General features: G+C 39.5%; 1 protein-coding gene across 1 annotated transcript in view; it reads left to right on the forward strand.

The window, feature by feature from the left end:
• LOC120405445 overlaps nt 1-23,140 on the forward strand; it is a 54,055-nt gene that overhangs the window by 25,805 nt on the left and 5,110 nt on the right. The window contains exons 3-8 of the mRNA XM_039539115.1: nt 1,087-1,225; nt 2,948-3,069; nt 5,151-5,261; nt 10,218-10,324; nt 11,914-12,004; nt 13,096-14,829. Of these exons, the coding sequence (XP_039395049.1) occupies nt 1,087-1,225; nt 2,948-3,069; nt 5,151-5,261; nt 10,218-10,324; nt 11,914-12,004; nt 13,096-13,212 (687 nt within the window). The 3' untranslated portion in view covers nt 13,213-14,829. The remainder of the gene's footprint in view (nt 1-1,086; nt 1,226-2,947; nt 3,070-5,150; nt 5,262-10,217; nt 10,325-11,913; nt 12,005-13,095; nt 14,830-23,140) is intronic.

A 23,140-nucleotide genomic window follows, 5' to 3' on the forward strand; every position in this document is an offset into this window, starting at 1 on the left:
GGTGGTATACAGTACAGGAGATTCAAGTTTGGCTTCCAGTTCCTTGTTTCCTGAGATGTTAGGGACTGAAAGAGGCAAGATGCTCAGCTCATATGTATTTGGTAGTGGAGAAAAGTAGCATCTTTTCTACTTAAGCACTTCTTCTGTTCATTCCAGGAACAGAGTTAATACATTCCCAGAGGAGCGGCATGTAGTTCTTAACTGGAAAAATGGATTGACCCTGTACACCAGTGCTTTGAGAGGAGGAAAGAGGAGATAGGGAGATGCTTGAGGAATATACCCCTTGAAATAATAAAAAGGCAAACACAGTAACTTCCATCTGATTGAAAATTGTATGTGCATTAATCAATGGTGTTTCTGATTCTGAAATATTAAACATGAAAAGATGTATTTCTTTAGACAGTTAAAGTTGTAAGAGAAGTAGCATTACCCTAGTGTGCTTCTGGGGTGAGTAATGAAACATTCAGCTCCCCATCCCCTAAATGTAAGTCACCTCTTCCTTTGCCCAAATTGTAAAGGAAAGAGGGAATGCATCCCTTCCCTAGCCTATAACCTTCACTTGTCTCCTGGATACCAAAAGCCCCAACAGTCCCTTGCCCAGCTGCTCAAACCTCCAGCTTTTCCTTGACAACTTCTACAAAGCAGTTGCCTGTCAGTTGAATATTGAAGGCTAAGTCTACACACACGAATTGCATCTATTTAACCAAATAGATTTTAAATAAATCTGTGCAACCCCTATTGGGTGGGACCCTCTCTTAAATCAATTTGCGTGACTTAAATCAATTTAGCTTAATTTGTTTAAAATAGCCCTACAGTTTGGAGAAATATATATTAAATTTAGTATTAAAATACATAAATTACACAAATACCAGTAGACTGATTGGACTGAACCTTGGGGGAAGGTGGAGAGTGCGTGAGGAAGTAGTGTACATAATTCTAGGACACGTGCTACGTAATTTATGTCTAATGCATTGCATAGGACACAGTCTGGACCTTTTTAGGTTTTGTTTAAAACAACCAAATCACTGTATAAGTGAAATAAAGAGATTTGCCTGTGATTGTCTTAGATTTCATCTTCTTTTTCAGATACTTGAGCAGCCAGAGCCGACAGTTCATATTGATGCATTCCTTTATGATGATGACATTATTGATTCATTGTGTGAGAAGGGGAAAATGAGTAGAAACTACTGTGTAGTGTGTGGCTCACACAAGACTGCACCTTTAGGTAAGTACCATGTTGTGAGTGCACAAGCCAAATAGATATGCTGGCTGATTTGTGACTATGCAACAGATGTAGCTATTTTATATTTGTTAAAAATAGTCATGCAGTAACTCAGCTGAGCAACAGACCATCCAGCTGATTGAGGACTTTGGCCAAGTCTAGGAGTGCTTTACCGATACAGGTATACCGACATGCTATACCAGCAAAGTGCACCTAGTGTGAAAGCTGTTTATACTTGTAAAACTCAGCACTTTTGCTAGTGTCGTTTTTTCCAGCACTCCCCCAGCCCAAAGCAAAATAACCTAAACTGTCAAAAGCACAACTTTGCTGGTATATCTGTGGCTGTACTAGGGGCTTTTGCTGGTATAGCTATGTCGGTCAAGGATCGTGCATCCTCATGCCACTACCGACGTAGCTATTTTATGAGAAGTCTATAGTGTAGACGTGGCCTTTGTCTTTCCAAACTGGCCTAGTCATCAGGTCAGATTATTCCCCACACTCTGCATGGGGGAGAGTACAAGAAGCCTCCTGCACACAAGGGCCAAACACACTTGCACATTTGCATGAGTGACACCAGCCAGCCACAAAGGGGGCAGGAAGGAGACAGGGTTATGGACTGCTGAAGAGGAAAGTGCATGCAGCAGTGTCAAAAAGAGATGACACAGTGGCCGCCTCCACCTTCATATGTAGGAACACTAGGAGGCACAGTGCCTCTGAGAGCTGCTCTTTGGCCTGGTGCAGCTCTGTGCTACCGCAAAGCAGAGCAGGGCCTTTAAAATGCAAGGCATAAATATTTTATTACAGTAACATTCAGTGTTCTAAAAGCTAGCTGTTCCAATTTAAACTATTTACAGACCTTTTTTGTGAACAGATGTATTGTTGTTGCATTGAGATCTAAGAAACTATTCAGTTGTAATATTCTGAATCATTCACCGCCATTAATGTATAGTAATATTTCCAGGTAAATAATTAATAGAGCTGTGTGGAGAAAGGTAATTCTGTTTCTCAGAGGATTTCAATGTTTCAGAATTTGGTTTTGTTGCAATTCAGGCTGAAAACCTAAATGTTAAAAAATTTCCCCAAAAGGAAATGGAGCACTGATTCCAAAGCATTATGAGCTTGACAAATCAGTAAATTCCGATGAAAAAATAGTTTTGAGTTTTTCCACCCAGCTCTAATAATTATAGTTAACTTCTCCTATAATAGAGGAATGGTGCTGATTCAGCTAAAGTTAATCTAGTGACTAAGGCCCGGTCTACATTAAAAAGTTAGGTAGACCCAGCTATGTTGCTCAGGGGTGTGAAAAATCCACACCCCTGGGCGACACAGTTCAGCCGACCTACCCCCTGATGTACACAATGCTAGGCCGACAGAAGAATTCTTTCATTGACCTGGCTACTACCTCTCAGAGAGGTGGATTACCTATACCAGTGGGATAGCCCCATCCATTGGCGTAGGTGGTACCTACCCTGAAGCGCACTGCAACACTGCAGCTGTGCTGCTGTAGTGTTTCAAATGTAGACAACCTCTAAGTCATAGCACAGGACACTGCAGACTCAGATGGTTGGTGGAGCCCTATAATAAAAAAAAAGTCTAGGAAACAAGAATTAAAATATAGTAGAAGGAGAGATCCGTGTCAGAGTAGGGTTAAGCTCTGCTGAATATTTTGCACTGATGAATGTTGCCCATGTAACACCTTTGTTCTGTTCTGCTTTTATTTCTCAGAGTTTATATCTCATTCCTTTTCCCTCATGGAACTGAAGTTTCTTTATCAGTATGCATTGCCTGACCTGACAGGAAAGATTCTGGTTGACGTTGGCTCCAGGCTTGGTGCAGTGCTATTTGGGGTAAAATCCAGCATGGGAATTCATTTTCTGTTTCTGTGCCATACTTTTCCCTTCTCCAGTTGGCAGCTTTCATTGTTCCATACTTTATCTTCATCTGAGGAGACAGATCAACAAATAGCCGTCTATAGCATGAAGCATCCAGCCAGTAAGAGGTGTTCTACTCTTGTACACGCAGTTCTCCTTCTGCTTCTCACAGAGACGAAAACGCTATTGATCTCACTTATTGACTTGCCTCCACAAATAATCAGAATCTGTTGTCTAACAGTGTAGCATTTTGCTGTCTCACACCTTGGCTGCTCTTTAGTTTGTTACTGCTCAGTCTCACATTGCTAAATTAATGTTTTCTTTCCTGTTCTCGCCAGATATTCTGCTGAGTTTTGGTAAATCCCATTGTGAAGCGGGAAATTCTTAAATTTCACTGAGATGCTTTTGATATTAATTTGTCTCCTAGCTCAGTGTTTCTCAACTTTTTTGATACCAGGGACTGTCTTGCTGCCTTCCTAAACAGTGTCCGGGAAATCTCAGGGACCAGTGCCAGTCCATGGACTAGTCATTGAGAATCACTGCCTACCTAACACTTAAAGCATTTTGTCCAATCAAATACTTTGTCAGGAAGCTCAAGTGTAATTTCAGATTGCTGTGGGCATGATTGGTACAATGCATGGCCAACAGCAGCACAAAACATATATGGGTGTAAATTATATCAGTTAATAAAAATTTCTTAACAAAGTCAGTGGCTTCAATAGGGGACTGATCTTGGAGTCACTCGAACATGTAACTTTACTCCTCTGAATAATCCAGTTTGGGATTAGTCATATGAATAAAGTTATTCCCACATATGAATGTTTGCAGGATTGGGTCCTTAAATGTTAACATTTTATTGTCAATTATTGGACTTATTTTGAAGTTCTGGAGCACTTATATTGTTATAATGAAAGAGAGCCTCAAGATAAAGCAGCAATATAATTAAAAGAGAGGTTTTCTTTTTCATCATATTCTTGGCTTGCATTTCAGAAGTGGCAATTTGCCATGTTTTATCTGCACAGGTTGCCTTTCTAGCCAGAGGGTTGAAGGGTTTCAGAAAGCTCTAATAATCAAATTTCAGTATATTGACATCTGTAACGTATGTTTGTCATACTTTTTTTTTTAAACTTTCCTATGCTAGCTAAGTGTTATAGTGTTCATTATAGAAAAAATTGTAGTTAAAGTTGCAACATTTTACCCATTATAGGTTGATGTTTTCTGGCATTCATACTTTCTCAAAAATTCTCCTTTTGGACAGAAACTTTCCATGATTGATCTGAGTCCAAAGGCAAATTACTTTAGAATAAAGTTTAGAAAAGTTAATTCCACCATTTTTGAGGTATTCTAAAAAATGTAAATCATAATTTATATTTTACCATTTAAAAAAAATACTGTATCTATAAGTAGCATTGTTCAGTCTAGGAGGAAAATCGTGTTGTGAGCTCTTCCATCCCATTATAGGTGCAAATTGGATTTTTACATACCACTGTGTGGAGTGAACTCCAGATTTTTGTGTGTGTGTGTGTGTGTGTGTGTGTTGGATATTTCTGTTGCATTCTGTTCTCCTGCAAAAGAAAACAAACCGATAAATAAAAGAATCCCAACACAATCTTTGTGTGTTAATTCCACCCCCCTCCCCTTTCAGTTTATTTTTATAATTGGTTTTGTTTTAGTTTTTTCCCCCATTCCCTTAAGGCAATTTCTATGTATCTACCAGTAGAAGTGGAGCTGGAGTTGTTGCTTGTTTTCCTTTCTTATCTTGGCCTATCAGCTCACATCTGTTTTTTGCATGGTAATATTCATAAACCATTTACTGTAACTGCCAAAAAGAGGGTCTTAACCCTGGAAAACTGTAGTTCACTCTAGTGCATTTCCTACTGTTATGTTTTAAAACAAATTTAAAATTTTTTAACAACCCCTCCAATACACTTTTTTTTTAACCTGCCTCTAATCATAACCTCTGTTTTTTACTTTATAATGTTTAGTTTTTCCACTTTAAGTTAGAAGAAGTCATTTTACAGGCACCTCAATTATTATATTTCCTCTCCTTATTTCAGGGCTATCTTTACAGCTCAGCGTCCCAGCTATATGGAGTGGAAATGAATGCAGACTTTTGCCAGTTGCAAGAAATGATAATCACAAAATACCAATTTACAGACAGAGTCAAGGTGACTAAATACATTTTATAGTGTGTATATTTTTTAATCAACTGTATAATAGATTAGTTAATTCTATTTCAATGAGAGAGGCTCGTAAAATCAGTATTCTGAAGATAAATCTGTACTTGTTGGTTTGATTTAAAAAAAAAACAAAAAAGTTAATGTACATTAAAATTGAGAAGAGATTTAAAAAAATCTTTTTAAAATATAGTAATATTTGATTCATTCAGCCTTTTATCTGAGTATGGCTCAATCTCTCAGCTGACCCCAAACAAGTACATACTGGTCTCATTAAAATCAATAGAAGTTCTACCACTGTTTCACTGTTTGTTGAAATAGGATTAAGCCAGTATATTAAGTATCAGTCATGCATCTGACGAAGTGGGTATTCACCCATGAAAGCTCATGCTCCAATACTTCTGTTAGTCTATAAGGTGCCACAGGACTCTTCGTCGCTTTTTCCAGTATATTAAATGTTTATATCTAGAATTATAAGAAAAACAAGAGGCATCTGGGGTTTCCATGTTTTGCTAAGAATAGCAAAGATACTGTCAAGGATTTGCATTTGAGTAGACGCTAAGGTCTGCAGGCTGCCAACATTGTGTGTTGTATTTCTTTATTAGTTTCTTTGGAACTGAGAATTTCAGTTCACATTAGTGCATATCTATGTCAGAAAAAACAAGAAATGTTTCAAACAAACTCAAACCATTATACAGAGATGCTGTTTTCATAATGAGAACAGTCCCTTTTTGGGAATGTCTGAGCCCATGCAAAAGGTCTTGTGGCCAAAGGCAATGAATAAAACACATTAAGAGAAATGAGTGTCAAAACTCCCAGGGTATGTCTATACTGCAGCTGGGAGTGAGGTGTGTCTAGCTTGGGTGGCTAGCCTGAGCCTTCACTGGTGCTGCAGCATCCACACTATTTTTTTTGGAACTAGCTCAAGCCCCGCTGGGATGAGTCTGTTTACTTGGGCTGTGAGGCTTGCTCCTAGCTGCAGTGTAAACAAGGCTTCTGATGTGTCTGAAATATATCAGTGAAATATGATTGTACTGTACAACAGAATGCTCCATCAGGTTAATTCACTAGAGACTGTAGATGTGTATATACATGCTCTTGAGTTGCTTTATATCTGGAAAATATACACCTTAAATGTTAGTTTTTCTTCACACTTTGTAATTTTGCTGAAGTACTATAGTTTTCCGTGCATAAAGATAAAACAGAGAATACATTTTCAAAGCAGTGCCTGGTGACTTTGCCATTCAGCTCCCACTTGATGTTAATTTAGTCATGTCACTCCTGTTATTACACACTGTTTTGAACATTATCACACACTGCTTTAAACATTTCATTCTTGGATTTCAGCTTCACCCCAAAATGAATCCTCTCTTTTATTGAGATATTCAGTAGCATGAAAAAACAGCCAGAAGCCAGTTGGCTAAGTAATATGTAGGTAAAAAGAGGTTAAAAATCTTGGAGGAAAAAAAGCCTCATAATGGCCACTGTTATCTGGGATGTTCTGATAAAAATCCAGAACAATACACTCTTTCCACTGTAACCCCTACTACCTGAGATATCAGAGTAAAACAATTTCTATATTTAATAGTGAATTTATGAGTGAGTCTTTTGTTGTTCTGTTCATAAATTTAAAAAATAAGTGCATAGAAGTCACTTATGTTGTACCATGTTTGATGTGAATGCTTAGAGGTTGGTTAAAAAAACAACAGAAATTGGGGCAAATTCAGAAAATCACCCTTACATGTATCTAACTTTAATACATGTAACTATTTTTATATAGTAGTTTTTGATTTTCACGGTACTAAGAGAAAACCACTTTTCAGTACTGATTTCTTTTTCCCTTTCAATTTAGTAAACAGTCAGTCCCCACCGTTCGTTGACAAATACTTATATATAGCACACAAACATTTTTTTTTCTTGGCAACATTGTGGAGGATTTTAAAGAAGTGATTTGGAATTCAGAGGACATTTTAAAAAAAGGTATTGCAGATCAGATTTGAGACTGTTGACACAATCCCTTTAAATCACCAAATTAGAAAAGAGTATATAATACTTCCAGGAAACAAGAATTGTACTGTACCCAGATAACGTTGTCGTTCAGATTAAAGAACATACTGAGAATAATGTCCAAATAATCTTCTTAACCAAAGAAGCAGAGAACTTAATTCCTTTTATAGTCTAGGTGCATAAGAAGTATGACTATAAACTCTTAGTGAACGCTTTGGCTCTATTCTCTTAAATGGATGAAAGTCACCAGTGCTGCTAGTTCTTCATTTTTAACTAGTCTTAGAGTTTTGTTTTCAGGAAAGTTTTGTTTTGTTTACCGAAATGTTTGGTTATAATGGAATCACTACAAAATATTCTGTTAGTACAGGGCTGGGCAAACTTTTTCGCCCGAGGGCCACATCTGGGTGGGGAAATTGCATGCAGGGCCATGGATATAGGGCTGGGGCATGAGGTTGGGGTGTAGGAGGGAGTGTGAGTGGGGATGTGGTGTGCAGGAAAGGGCTTGGCAAGGGGTTGGGGTGGAGGAGGGGTGTGAGGTGTACGAGGGGGCTCAGGGTAGGGGGTGTGGAGTGTGGGAGGGGGCTCAGGGCAGGGGGTTCATGTGCAGGAGGGGTGTGGCGGGGCTCGGCAGGGGGTTTGGGTGCAGGAGGGGTGTGGCAGGGGGCTAAGGACAGAGGGTTGGGGTGCGGGGTGCAGGAGGGGGCGGGCTTCAGCCCGGCGCCTCTTACCTTGAGTGGCTCCGGGGTGGCAGCGGAGCACAGTGGGGCTAGGCAGGCTCCCTGGCCCCGCACCGCTCCTGGAAGCGGCTGGCACCACTTCCCTGCAGCACCTGGCAGGGGAGGGAGGGGCAGGGGTTCTGTGTGCTTCCACTGCCTGCGGGTACCTCCCCCAAAGCTCCCATTGGCTGTGGTTCCCCATTCCCAGACAATGGGAGCTTTGATTGGGGGGGGGTGCCTGCAGGTGAGGGCAGTGCACAGAGCCCTCTGCCCCCCACCCAGGGGCTGCAGGACCACGGTGCCGGCTGCTTCTGGGAGCGGCACTGGGCCAGCAGCGTCATGGGGGTGGCAATCATGCGAGCCAGATCCGGCCTGCACCCTGTCAGTTCCTTCCTTCCAGCCTGTGACGGTTGATAGAACATAGCCTCCGGCAAGGTGTTTTTCTCTTCAAATTTAGTTTATTAGGGCTGGTCCACACTAAGAAGCGGGGTCGAACTAGGGTACGCAAATTCAGCTACATGAATAGCGTAGCTGAATTCGAAGTACCCTAGTTCGAACTACTCACCTGTCCAGACGCCGCGGAATCGAAGTCTGCGGCTCCAAGGTCGACTCCGCCACCGCTGTTTGCAGTGGTGGAGTACTGGAGTCGACCGCGGCGCTTCCGGAGTTCGAACTATTGCGTCCAGATTAGACGCGATAGTTCGAACTCCGAGAAGTCGAACTCACCGCGTCGACCCGGCTGGTAAGTGTAGACTAGCCCTTAGTCTTAGCTGCATGTCCATGAATTCCGAGCCCATCTCCTTGGGTACTGCTTGTGAGTCTCCTACTGTGGAATTGACGTGACATGAGGAAGCACTCAAAGAAGAAAAAACGGTTACTAACCTTTCCATAATTGTTGTTCTTCAACATGTGTTGCTTGCGTCCATTCAATAATTCACCCTCCTGCCCCTCTGTCAGAGTTAGCAGCCAAGAAGGAACTGAGAGGATGCAGGGATGGTTATGTCCCTTATACCAGTGCATAAGTGCACAGCATCAGAGGGCACTAGAGCTGGTCTGATGAATACCAATGAGGGGGAAATCTCCAGCAACGGTGCATGCAGTTTGTGCACACCTAACACAGAATAGACGTGAGCAACACATCTCAAAGAAAAACAGTTATGGAAAGGTTAGTAACTGTTTTTTTTCTGCATTATTAGTCCCTTAATACTGACTGTAAAAGGTGACCAGTGCCACTGCATCATCCTGTTTGTCCACCATGATAATGTCACTCCTATAAGTAACATTTTCATGGTGACAGTGATCCAGTGTTCTACTTCAGACTGAGTAAGCAAAGTATCAGTTTAGCTGATTCCAGAAGTTAGACAAATTCACTAGGTTGATTTCTAATTGGTAGGGACACTTCAAATCAAATCTTGGTGCACAAATAACACATGGATTGACAAAATCCCAAAAGAGATTATACTACTACTTTTTCAATCAGAAATTTAAGATTTATTTTTCTGGGTTAGGAGGAAAGTCCTCCAACTTCCTGTTAGTTTTGATGAGCCTCCAAATTCCCCCTATGTTGTCGTCATCATCAGCTGCCCCACAACTCCATTTTCTGCTACCATTGTTTTGGCTGAGGAAGACTGGACAGGATGCTGATGTTCAAGAAGAGCTCTTATACTGACTGGAGAAGGACCTGTTTAATAATATGAGGCACTCTGTCTCTGCAGTTCTCCCTCTGAGAGCTGAGCACATCGCATCTCCATTACTCCCAGTATGTGGAAGAAGAATACAATAACCAAACTTGGGTCTTCATGGACAGTCTGAGCCTTAATCACTAAACAACCAGCTCAGCCCTTAAAATGCATTTTAATAGCTTCATTAAAAGCTTTAGCTGGATTAAATCCTTTACTAAAATTAATAAGCATTCATGATGATAAAGCACAGGTAACTAAAATATAAGTAATTTCCTATATCTTCTATTGTGGCATTCAGTGATCAAGAGCAAAAGTAGATGTAATATATTTTTATTTAATATACATAATGAATTAAGTACTGTAATTACTGAAGAAATAAAACTGGCTTCTTTAACACTCTCACTAGTGAGTTCATTTCTTTGTTACTTAATATAAATTGTATGAATTGTATACTGTGCTCTATAGACAGACCATGTCTATTAGAAAGCTGTGCATCTTCTTCTAAGTTAACTTTTACGTATGTACAATTATTTGTCCTTCAGGTGCTTCATTCAGACATCTGTACTCAGGCTTCACTCCTTCAAAATGCTGATGTTCTTGTAATGAATAATGTCTTTGAATATTTTCTCGACAGATTGGAACAGGCCAGGTAAGTATGTGTCCAAACAAGTAATCAGTTTCTCTGCCAGTGGATTTAACCTTGCAAGTTATAAAAAATCCTTTATATTGTGCCTTTTGAAGTCACACACATAATTTGTATTAGAAAAATGTATTTTAAAATGCCTGTACTTGATTTAGTCAGATTTAGCAGCTTAAAATTTAAGGGCACTCATTAGTTTTGAAATCTACTAAAAGCTTTTTCTCTTAGTTCCACCAAAACATTTCTCAGAACATTTGCACTAATCTGTTAAAATAGGGTGCTGTCTTTATAGGAAATAATTAAATGGTCTTGAATTGCTTTAACAACATAAAGATTAAAATCTGTAACAAAATAAGAGGATCCTTCATCAAAGGATTACAAAAGGGCTATAAATACGTATTCACACTGCAAATTACAGTTACTAATGATATTTCAAACATGAAGTCCTCAAAGGTGAGCTATAAAGGTCAAAGGCATGGTTAAGATTACACCTGTGTTCTTTGAGACACAGTTATGCCTTTACTTGCCTTAGGCCTGGTCTACACTGAGGGCGGGGGGGGTCGAACTAAGGTACACAACTTCAGCTATGCGAATAGCCGTTTGCGGTGGTGGAGTTCCGGAGTCGACGGGAGCGCGTTTGGAGTTCGATATATTGTGTCTAGATGAGATGCGATATATCTAACTCCGAGAATTCGATTGCTACCCGCAATCCGGTGGGTAGTGAAGACGTACCCTTAAGAACTAAAGATTATTGGCTTAATGTTGCACAACAAGCCTAAGGAAGAATGAGGTTTGCAGAGTGATGGAAACTATATTATTCTTAGTCGATATTACTGTGGTATGTGAAATGATCTGACTTGTAAAATCAGGAAAAAGTAATGCTGGAGGATATATCTATAATACTGTGATTATGTTAATTTATCTCAAAGTATTTTGTCACCACTGCAGCATAGTGATATGAAGAGAAACTTTTGGCTATAGTGAATAAAAAAAGTAAGTGAGGACTAGCCTCTCTCCTCTAGAGACCAGAGTTCAAATTCTGTTTTAGGTCATAAATTAAGTTGTCTGGTGTCTCATCCTAGTTTAGAGTGGATATTTGTTGACTATCACAAAAAAACAACAGACTTGGACATAACTGGCAGCCTCTCAGGCTCCAGATTGTAACAGCAACAGTGTTGAATGTCATGGGTAAAGTATGTTAGAGTTAAGTGAGGAAGATTACATAATCTCTGCCCTCACCACAGGCCACTGACAGAACTATTCATTCTTCCCTTTTTTGAGCACCAACTAAACCTAATTTTAAAAAGGAAAAGAAACAACATATTTCAAAAATAAAACTCCAAAGCCATATAATCTCTCTGATCTGCATGAGTAGCTCCCATTGGTGTTAGTGGCTGGTCCACACACACAGACGTACAGTAAGATATGAACAATGACTTTATACTAAAGCACAAATTGACTTTAAAGATTTGCAATCTACTTCTGGTCACTAAATTATCAGTGTTAAATTCATTTTATATTGAATGTGTTTCTTTCTCTAAAAACTGGCAATCTTTTGATCTTTAAATACTATATTTGGATTTTAAAATGTGTTTCAGAGCCTGGGAATTTATCAGTCATAATATGAGGAAAAAAGGGTCATTATTAGTGACAGTCCCAAGCCTTGAAGAATCTATCTCAAACCTACAGGTTCGTGGTTCTTTTTCAAATAGTTTAAGCTGACAAATTTTATCTTACTCTTTATGAAGGTGTTATGGTGAGTCAATATGCATTCTAATACACCTCTACCCTGCTATAACGCGATCTGATATAACACAGGTTCGCGTATAGTGTGGTAGCAGTGGGGCTCTGGCGGCGCTTTAAAGGGTCCGGGGCTCCAGCTGTTGCTTTCTATCACCGCTGGAGCCCTGCCGCCCCTACTCTGGGGCTGTGGCAGCAGGGCTCCATCGGCGATTTAAAGGGCCTGAGGCTCCCCCCAGCGGCTGGAGCCCAGAGCTCTTTAAATCACCACCAAAGCCCTGCAGCCCCTACCCTGATATAATGGGGTTTCAGCTATAATATGGTAGGGATTTTTGGCTCCCCCCGACCGCATTATAGCGGGGTAGAGGTGTAGTTACTATTCAGGCTGCACAGTATCACAGAGAGGGCAGTGTGGTCAAATGCTTAGAGCAGAGAACTGGGAATCAGGACCCTGGGATCTATTCCCAGCTTTGCCAGCAATTTGCATGACCTTGGAAAACTTATTTCAATCTCTCTGTGCCTTGGTTCCCCAGCTGTAAAATTGGGATACTATTTATCTACCCCCACAGGGCTGTTGTGATGCTTAATTCATACCAGCCCTTAATTTTGAGGATCTCAAAGTATTATACTATTATTAAAGCCTATACTATGTCTGTTTTGAGTTGTATAACATGCTTTCATCAATATATTACTTGGAATATGGGTGGAAACATAAAATCATGTGTATAATTAATCAGCAGATATTAATCCAAAGAGACTCCCATTCCAGCTAAAAACTCAGTATGTTTTCCACAGTCAGACCCAAACTTGAGTAAACAGATAAGCTGACTGATTTACTTTTCAGAAGTTATCCTTACTCTTTCCTATTTAGGTAAAATGATGCTTCCAGAAATAAGTTTAACTTACCAATGGTGAATAAGCTGTAATGGCTAAACTGTCTTTCTCTCCTCTTCTCACTTATGTCTGCCACCCTTGGAACGTAGGTTGAGTTGGTTGTTCAAAACTGTGTTAATTTATGTATCTGTTTTTAATTGTTTCAGACCGATATACTGCTTAGCCAGTGGGTAGAAGAGATGAAGTTGGACTATGATGAATACATGGAAAAGGATATTGATAGAGAAGCACTTGAACAAATTCATTTGTACAAGATTCTCTAGCATACAGACTGATTTATTGATAACAGTATAAAATCATTGACTTCAGAGGGAGCTGTGTGAAAGGACTGTAGGATTAAGCCCTATTTCCAAAATAAATCTTACTATTTATTTTAGAAATTATACAGATTCTCACTAATGAAAACATATTTTGAGATGTCAAATTTCTTGCATTAAAGTTTCTCAGTGTGTCATAACAGTACAATAAATTTTACCCACTAGGTATCTCTGTAGCTTCATTCTGCATGGAAGTATTTTGAAAGACTGGCAGTCTACGAACACCAGAAGAGTCCATCTTGTGCACTATTAATGGCTGTGAACCTCCCAAAGTTTAGGTTTTTTTTATAAATACATTAACAGAAAAATAGAGACCCACTATTAAATGTGAATGGTATTCATATATTTAACACAGCTTTATTTAAAAGCTTTAGTATATTATGTTGGGATTTCAGTACTGACAAACTTACAGTACTGCTATTAATATTCTGCCTATGGAATTCCTGATTATTATTTTTAAGGTCTGCACAGTAGCTACAGAACCTATAGGTATTGGTGTTGAAAAGACTATTGTTCCAGTTTAGAGTAGCATTGTGACAGTGGTGATCTCCTTCTATTCAATGGTCCCCAGGTTGACTGTTGATGTAATTGGGGATAAATAAGAATCCTTCAGAAATATTGGTCTAAATATAGGAGAATGAAAATCTGCTTCACTTCCTTAATTTTAATGAGGATTGTAAGGGGTTAAGAAACTAAATATTCTGAGCAAGAGTTATGGCTTAGCATAATCTTTGGTGATGTAAAACATTGGCAATACACAATAACAGAATCGTCCCCAAACCCTCCCAAAGAGAATGAAAAGACACACACACACACACGCTTATATTTAGATTTTCTATTCCAACTATATAAAACTTTCAGTTCATTGAAAAGTTTTTCAGCCTTAGACATCACTGACAATCAATATGTTTTGCATTTAACTGCAGGAATTTTTGACTATGTGCAGTGCCAACTGGAAGCAATGTTACTGTATGTGTCTAAAAGTTTTCTACACAAGTTAAGTCCTGTTCAAGTAGCAAAATGTTATACTGGCTACAGTTTTTATTTTTCTAATAATTTGCAGCAAAGAATACATGTAAAATGTTGTAATAACATATATAGAGGCAAAAAGATGTAATAGCTAATTAGGGCCTTAATAGCACACCAAATTCATGGATCTTTATTATGTGGGTAGAGCTTTATTTTTGAGGCCAAGAAGTCAGACTTATCTCACTTCATTTTGTTTTTGTGAGAGTTGTAACTTGACTTATGTTGAGCCTTTACCTAGAGACTCTGGTGGATGCATTTTTCATAAATTATAAAATGAGTAAAGATGGAAACTTATGGTTAAAAAGTTTATATTTATTTTCTTTATCTAGAATAATTGAGCCCCTCAGTATTGTGTTCCTGTACTGATCAACTAGGAAGAGATTCCCCATGAGGCTAAGCCACATGCAAGATGGTGACAATATAAGGCTGTGATCTGAAAATGAATGAGAGGGGTCATGAAACAAGAAAAGAAATTTAATATGCATTTCAGAATGAGGAAACAAGCTCTTAAACCATAATAATTAGCTCAGAAAGGTATGACACAAGTTTGACTGAATTTCAAACTTACAATTAGGGCTCCTGTTGGGGAAAAAAATGGTCTAACTTGATCATAGAAGGCTACTTTAATAACAAATACTGCCTTATGAGCAGAAAATAATTCCACACATTCATTTGTTGCTCATGTTTCAGAGGTACAGCAAAGATCAGTCACTTCTCAGTTTTCGCTACTTCTTAGTTTTCTCCATGTGACTGGGCTGGTTTGTAATTTTGCAATTTGTTTTGGTAGTAACTATATAAGGGGTGCCAGCTTTCACCACTCTCTCTTCCTTCCTGCTTCTCATTGATTCTCCAAATGCTTTGGTTTTTAAGTTGCTGTTGGGTAAAAATTTCAGCAGAGAAACGGTGGAGCACATCCATATTTGATGACATTTGGACCCACTGACATTGAAAATGTTACCTGTACTTCTGGAGCTCATTTACAGTAGAGGCTTTTACAGGAAGGCTCCTATTGCCTTTTTAGACTAAGTTCAGAGGCAAGTCCAGGCTAGTTTAACTTACATTTTCACTTGGCACTCTCATCAAGCATGTGACATTTGGACACCCTTAAACTGAGTGACATAAACTATCACTCTCACTTACCCAAATGGAACTTACATGCCTTCTGATACGTCAACTCTAAATTTGGCCCACAGAGTTTGTGTGTCCCCTAAGGGAGTGTGAGTTGGTGTAATTAATGTGTTGGGTGCTGGAAGAGAGGAACATAACAAGAAAAGCAACTGTTTATGAAGGTGTAAGTTAAAGTAGACCACCCTCTCCTTTAATTTTCATGATCTTCTCGGTTCTTGATGCATAAGTTTCACAAATTTTGACTCCTCTACACATGGGTAGAGTGGATGTAAGGGAGCCTGGGTGCAGAGGGGATGGGAGTGTTACACAACTTTGCACATTCACAAATCTGAAAAATGAGTTAAAATTCTACAGTTTTTTTCAAAATATCAGATTAGGTATGGAGTGTCCAGTAGGTAGGGTTCTGTTCTCAGCTGTGCCCCGACACACTGTGTGGCTTTGGGCAAGGCACTGAATTTGTCTCACTCCCGTATAAAAATGAGAATAATATCTACCTCATAGAGAGGTTGGGAAGCTGAATTAATTGTCTATTAATTGCTATGAGATCCTTGGATGAAAATAGAAGTGCAAAGCCAAGCTGGCCTTTGTGGACCTGCAAAATCTATAGTTGCAGGACCTGCCTAATTTGAGGGACCTAAAAATGGAAGAGATCTCAGAACTTTTCTTTGTAAGTTAAGTTTCTAATCTTTTTCCTTACAAAGGTAGCCTTGAAAATGGAACCTATGTAAAATGCTCAGTCATGCTGAAAGCTTGATTATTTTATTTTATTTTCCCCCCTAATATCACACACTATCACAGTCCCCTCACAGCCACCCATAGTGGTCACTGGGATCTGGAAAAAAGTATGGATCTATCTGTAGTTCTCTTGGTTTTTGTGAAGATCTCAGATCAGTTCTTGTTTGTATGGACAGTACTCCCCAGCCTACTACTGGTGGCACTACGGCTGTTGCAGGCTCTCTTCCAGATGGCTGCCTGTGACTGAGCCAGCTCCTCTGCAAAGCAGCCAGCATGACCTCTGGCTGCAAAGAAGGACAGCTCTGTGAAAAGCACCAGGTGCAAGGGACTAATCTGAGCTCTGGCTGATACTCTCTTGTCTTGATCAAGTTGCAAAGTCCAAAATTTTCAAACTTGGTGCCTAAAGTTAGGTACCTAAATTGGGCTGTAAATTAATCAGTTAACTCACGCTATTAACTCTAAAAAACTAATCATGATTAATCACACATAACAATAGAATACCAATTGAAATTTATTAAATATTTTTGGATGTTTTTCTACATTTTCAATATTGATTTCAATTTTACAACACAGAATAGAAAGTGCACAGTGCTTACTTTATATTATTATTTTTTATTACAAATATATGCAATGTAAAAATTTCAATTCACCTCATACAAGTACTGAAGTGCAATCTCTTTTTCGTGAAAGTGTAACTTACAAATGCAGATTTTTTTGGCTACATAACTGCACTCAAAAACAAAACAATGTAACACTTCAGAGCCTGCAAGTCTACTCAGTACTACTACTTACTCTGCCAATGGCTAAGACAAACAAGTTTGTTTACATTGTGAGATACTGCTGCCTGCTTCTTATTTATAATGTCACCTGCAAGTGAGAACAGGCATTCGCATGACACTTTTGTAGTTGGCGTTGCAAGGTATTTACATGCCAGATATGCTAAACGTTCATATGCCCCTTAATGCTTCGGCCACCATTCCAGAGGACGTGCTTCCATGCTGATGATGCTCGTTAAAAAAATAGTGTATCAATTAAATTTGTGACTGTACTCCTTTGCGGGGGGGAGGATTGTATGTCTCCTGCTCAGTTTTACACGCATTCTGCATATATTTCATGTTATAGCAGTCTCGGATGATAACACAGCACATGTTTGTTTTAAGAACACTTTCACAGCAGATTTAACAAAATGCAAAGAAGGTACAAATGTGAGATTTCTAAAAATAGCTATGGCACTCGACCCAAGGTTTAAGAATCTGAAGTGCCGTCCAAAACCTGAGAGGGACGAGGTGTGGAGCATGCTTTTACAAGTCTTAAAAGAGCAACACTCTGATGCAGAAACTACAGAACGCAAACCACCAAAAAAGAAAATCAACCTTCTGCTGGTGGCATCTGACTCGGATGATGAAAATGAACAGTCCGTACTGCTTTGGAACATTATCAAGCAGAACCATCAGCATGGAAGCATGTCCTCTGGAATGGTGGTTGAAGCCTGAAGGGATATAGGAATCTTAAGTGTATCTGGCACGTAAATACCTTGCAATGCCAACTACAACAGTGCCATGCAAATGTCTGTTCTCACTTCCAGGTGATGAAGTAAACAAGAAGCGGGCAGCATTACCTCTTGCAAATTGTAACCAACCTTGTTTGTCCGAGTGATTGGCTGACCAAGAAGTAACACTGAGTGGACTTATAGGCTCTAAAGTTTTACATTGTTTTATTTATGAATGCATTTTTTTTGGACATAATTCTACATTTGTAAGTTCAACTTCCATGATAAAGAGATTGCACTACAGTACTTGTATGAGGTGAATTGAAAAATACATTTTTGTTTTTTACAGTGCAAATATTTGTAATAAAAAATAAAGTGAGCACTGTACACTTTGTATTCTATGTTGTAATTGAAATTAATATATTTGAAAATGTAGTAAACATCCAAAAATATTTAAAATACATGGTTTTCTATTGTTGAACAGCACGATTAATTGCAATTAATATTTTTAATCTCTTGACATCCCTAACCTAAATACAAAGGTGCTGAGCAGCTGCAGTGCGCATTGAGGCCAGTGGAAGCTGCAGATATCAAGCACCTCTAAAATCAGGCTACTTTTACTGAAGTGCCTATCTAGGGATATAAATGCCTTACTTTATATGAAGAATGTGGGTGAGATAGTATCTTTTATTTGACCAAGTTGGTGAAAAAGACACGCTTTCGAGATATAGAGCTTATCTTCAGGTATAGCTTGAAAGTATGTCTCTTTCACCAACAGAAGTCAGTCCAATAAAATATATTCCCTTACCCACCTTGTATCTCTAATATCCTGGGACCAACACTGCTACAACACCACTGCAAATAACTTTATATGCACAATTTTAGCTTCTGCAAAAATAGCTATTTGAAATTTAAACTGATCAAGAACTACCTGAGGTCTTCAGTGATTCAAGGACGGCTCTCTGATCTGCAATGGTTTGGTGAAACATGAACTGTCAAACCTTGAGTATGATAGATGAGTTTGTATGAAAAAATGACAACCCTGAAAACAGGACAATCTTCGAGTGATCCATCCCGTCATCCACTCCCAGCTTATGGCAGAGGCTAGGGATGCCGAGGACATGGGGTTGCATCCCTGACCATCTTGGCTAATAGGTCCATCGATGGCTATCTTCCATGAATTTATCTAATTTTTTTAATCCAATTATATTTTTGTCTTTCACAACATCCACTGGCAATGAGTTCCACAGGTTGACTATGTGTTGTTACAGTGGGGGCTAGTGAGGCCTGCTTAGGAGGGCTTGGGCACTTGAGAGGGTGGGATAAAACAACTGCTACCCATTCCTCCCTCATTTTCTATGCTTTTTCCCACTTTTCTTTTCCTCAGTCTCCTCTGCTCTTTTCTTCTTTCCTCTCTGGTTCTGTCTCCCATTCTCTGCTATGTTCAGTCTCTCATCTTTTCTTGACCCTTTGTCTTTCCTGCCCTGAATATCCTGCCACAATCTCGTGCTTGCCTATGGTGCAGTAGGAGGAGAGTAGAAGCACAGACACCAGTCCTCACTTTGAGTCATAGCCACTTTCCTGTGATAGTGGTGCAACTGATTTGCCTGTAGACTCACTACCCACAGAAGTGCCAGTCTCTGATGCTGGTTGGCAGGGATGCTAACTGGGAGGCTTAATGAAGAGTAAGGAAGTAACATTATTGTGTGATAGGCCTTGGAGTGATCTCTGCGGTGTGTAGTGCCCACCCATCCTACTGGGAGTTTTACCAAGTTGGCTGCTGATTGGCTTATTCAGGTGGCTGCTATTTCTGTAAAAGTGACAGAGCCAGGCCCTGAAAACAGGGATAGTATGACTTTCTGATGTGATTATCCCCTTTATATGCAAATACTGAGATTGTTATTCATTCACATTAATGCAACATGAGATGTGAGTAGGGTGAATGAGTGTCAGCTTACTTCTTCAGTGAGGAGAGACTGGAACAGGATTCAGTCTTATTTTTATTATTTATAGGGATGTGGTCGGGGTAGTACAAAAAAAGACTTAGGGCTTGGCCCTCTTGCAAAGTTACTAGCATTTTGGGGACTGCAACAGTGTTTCCCTGGGTGTGTGGATGATGCCCAGCACAATGTGGCTACTGGGATACAATAATGGTAGAGAATGTACTACTAACATTAGCTGGAGAACTTCTAAGGGTTAATCCAGAATGAAAGAAGTCACAGAAATATTTTTAAAACTTCTTTAAAGGACTTCTCACTGATGAATCCAAAGAATTGGAGAAAATCAACTCAACCTAAATCTCTTCAATCATAAATAAGGGAAGATATTCCAAAGAACATCAGACAAAACTGTTAAATCCATAGAGGGACTGAATTTTTTAATTTTTTGTAATGGCCATGCAACATAGGCAATGAAATCGTTAGTTTCCAATATTTTAACAGGGGGGCTCCCATAGCATTTCTCCCATTAGGCTGTTATGAACCCTGTGTGCTAGGAGTAATATGTTTGCAGAAATGCATTTTGATAAACATAGCTGAGAAAGGGGCAACATTACTTGCTCAAGAAACTTATATTAAGTGCACTTGTTAGAAGTGTTTATACTTCAGTTCTGAAAAAAACTATACTGAGTATATTGAGAGTAGAGCACAGGGTTCAACTTTTTAATAGATTACCACCTCTTGTGTTGTTTGAAGGTGGAGAGGTGGGACAAGGTGCTTCCTCCCCCATTATAATGTTGTGTAAATTCCTGCCACCCACTGTAGTCTAGTCACATTATAAAGGCAAAATATTTGCTCCTTAGAAGCATTTATATAAACCTCAGGGAAGTCCTCTCTGACAGGGATGACTTACTGTTAACCCTCCTCTTTCCTATCGCCGACCCCCATACTGCTATCAGAGCTATGGAAATCTCTGCAACATTCTCCCTTCAATTTAGTGCTGAAATGTTTAACAAAGGTCTCCTGACCTAAGAGCACCTTGCAGCCCATCCTTGCACTATTACATACCTGATTTACACACTACTACTATTTATATAGTACCGACTACCCCCAAAAGTTTAAAAACAAAAAGACCCTAAAATCATGTAAAAATCTAGTAATGCCACATAAATTTTGCGCTCTCCAGCACCACATAGGCCCCTTCCCTGCAATGTACCTCAGCTCCTACTGCAGCTGTGGGGGCTCTTTGCCCCCCCATCTCCCATGCTCGAGGAGTGGGGGGGACACTCTCTCTCTCTACTCCTAGCCAGCTCCATGTGAGCTCTCAGCCCCAGGCATGATGGTGCCAGGGTGTGGCGAGGAAGGAGCAGAGAGGAGCTGACCAATTTTTTTCAATATTTCAGAAGAGGGGAAGAGGAAAGAGTGGTCCTGAGCTCCTGGGCTCTTTCTGTGCTTCCTCCCCTCCCTCCCTCCCGTAGTGTGAAAATTATATTGGTGGTCCCTCTCCCTTACCCCTCCCCACAAATCTCTGTGGGAAGGGTAGAGTTCTGAGTGGCTTTTCTTCCCCAGGAAGTGGGGAGTGGGAGAAAGCAGCCAACCAAAACTGCTGGGCAAGGCTGGGAATAGTGTGAAAGCTGGAGCAGGTGAGCAGGAGCCTGTCTCTAGCAGAGACCGAAATAGAGTTACTTATGAGAGTTTGCAACTGTGTATTACCATAGTCCCTACTGGTCCCAACAAAGATCAGATCCCAGTTGTGCTAGGTGGTGTACATATGCCTAGTGAGAGACAGTCTGTATTCTGAAGAGTTTACTATCTAAACAGGCAGAGGTTGGGAGAAAGGAAGTATTAATATCCCTGTCTGACAGATGGGGAACTGAGGCACATGCAATTGTTGTGATGGTGAAAGCAAATCAAGTAATTGAAAACACATGGCCTGCTCTAGTAATTGGCAGATGTGCTTGTGGTAGATGGCAGACACATAAATTAAGCTTGCAATTTTGAGCATGCAAATTTGCACACCTAACTATTTTGAGAAACAGCCCCATTTTAAAAATCAGTTTAAGCAAAGTCTTAAGAAGCTAATTAGAACATAATGGGGGGAAGGAACATTACTTGGCAAAAAAATTTGGACAAGAACCTGATGTCCAGGTACCTAGATAAAATAAACGAGGACATTAGCAATGAAAAAAAAAAAAAGATTTGGGTGGAGCCATTAGAACAGTTCCAGAAACCTTTACAGTGGTATCTATACCTCATTTGTAAAGGTACAGTTCCAGATACCTTTACAAATGAGGCAGTCAAGGAAAATGTTAGTAGGTTAAATGGGAAATCGTAAGTAAACATGAGGCTAAATGGCTGATATGTAAAATTAAAAATATTTAAGTGCAGCCTTGCAAAACTCCACTCACCCACACACGTGGGGGTGAATAATATTTTTGATGAGTGATTACTTTTTTCTTTATCAGCATCCCTATGAAGGTGGGTGAGTAGATTGTGTGAATGGGATGTTGAATTTTCATAATTTTGCATGCTGTTTCAATGCATTTTGAGTACCCCAAGCACATTTCAGTTAGAAACTTTTACAACCTGAGCAAAATATTATTTAATATTCCATGCTACACTTGTAAAGCGGCATCATAGCTGACAGAAGTGTGGGCCTATATCAGAAATAGACTTCTAGTGGTGCCCCACAAAAACTTTTTTCTCTGTGACCCTGAATCAGGCATCTTGGGTAGACTGGACCAATGACTAAATAGATCATTGTCAGAGGTCTGTCAAATCAGGGCAATAACCCCGTGACTAGCAAGTCATCATGAAAAGTCCCCAATGGACCTGGGTAGCAACTAGTAGGTCACAGTGGAAACTCCAGGATTTTATCAGAACACTGATAAAGCATTTAAGTATCACACATGATGTTGCAATAATGTAACTAATGTGCTTACTGGAATTAATAATAGGCTTAATTGACTATTTAAAAAAATGCCTTAGGTAGAGTATGCCTCTGTTTCTTAATCTAACATCATAAAGTTGCCATCCACAAATGTTGAAACAGTATTAAGGTTCTCGAGAAAAAAGACCTCAAGCATACATACAGCTTTTGGCCTTGGGTTGGGAAGAGACTGATCATGTAGTACAGTACACGATTTTTCTTATGATTCATTCTTTGGATCTTATTCTTGTTTGTCTTTCAATGCCAAACAAATTGCTATTTAGGTCAGACTGCTGTTTTGGTACTAATAGAAGCAGACATTAGTTCTGTCTATGGACTTCCCAGCTACATGTTCTTCAGAGTATAGTTTCCTCTTTAGGCTAGTACTGACATTTAGATGTAATGGTGTCATAATAGCTTTCAAAAAAAGGTTACCTGTAGTATAGTATACTATACTACTACTATGCAATCATAGAGTGAAAATGCTAAGGCAGCTTTGCACCACCAGTCTGGGACAAAATTACCCCATCACAGGGAACCTGGGTCCAATTTTTTATTTAATAAAGATAACATGACTCATTTGAAATTCTCTAATTCTCTTCAAATTGATTTTGTTCTTTTACATAT

The sequence above is a fragment of the Mauremys reevesii genome, linkage group 4 (assembly GCF_016161935.1).
Source record: "Mauremys reevesii isolate NIE-2019 linkage group 4, ASM1616193v1, whole genome shotgun sequence".
NCBI classification, from domain to species: Eukaryota; Metazoa; Chordata; order Testudines; family Geoemydidae; genus Mauremys; species Mauremys reevesii.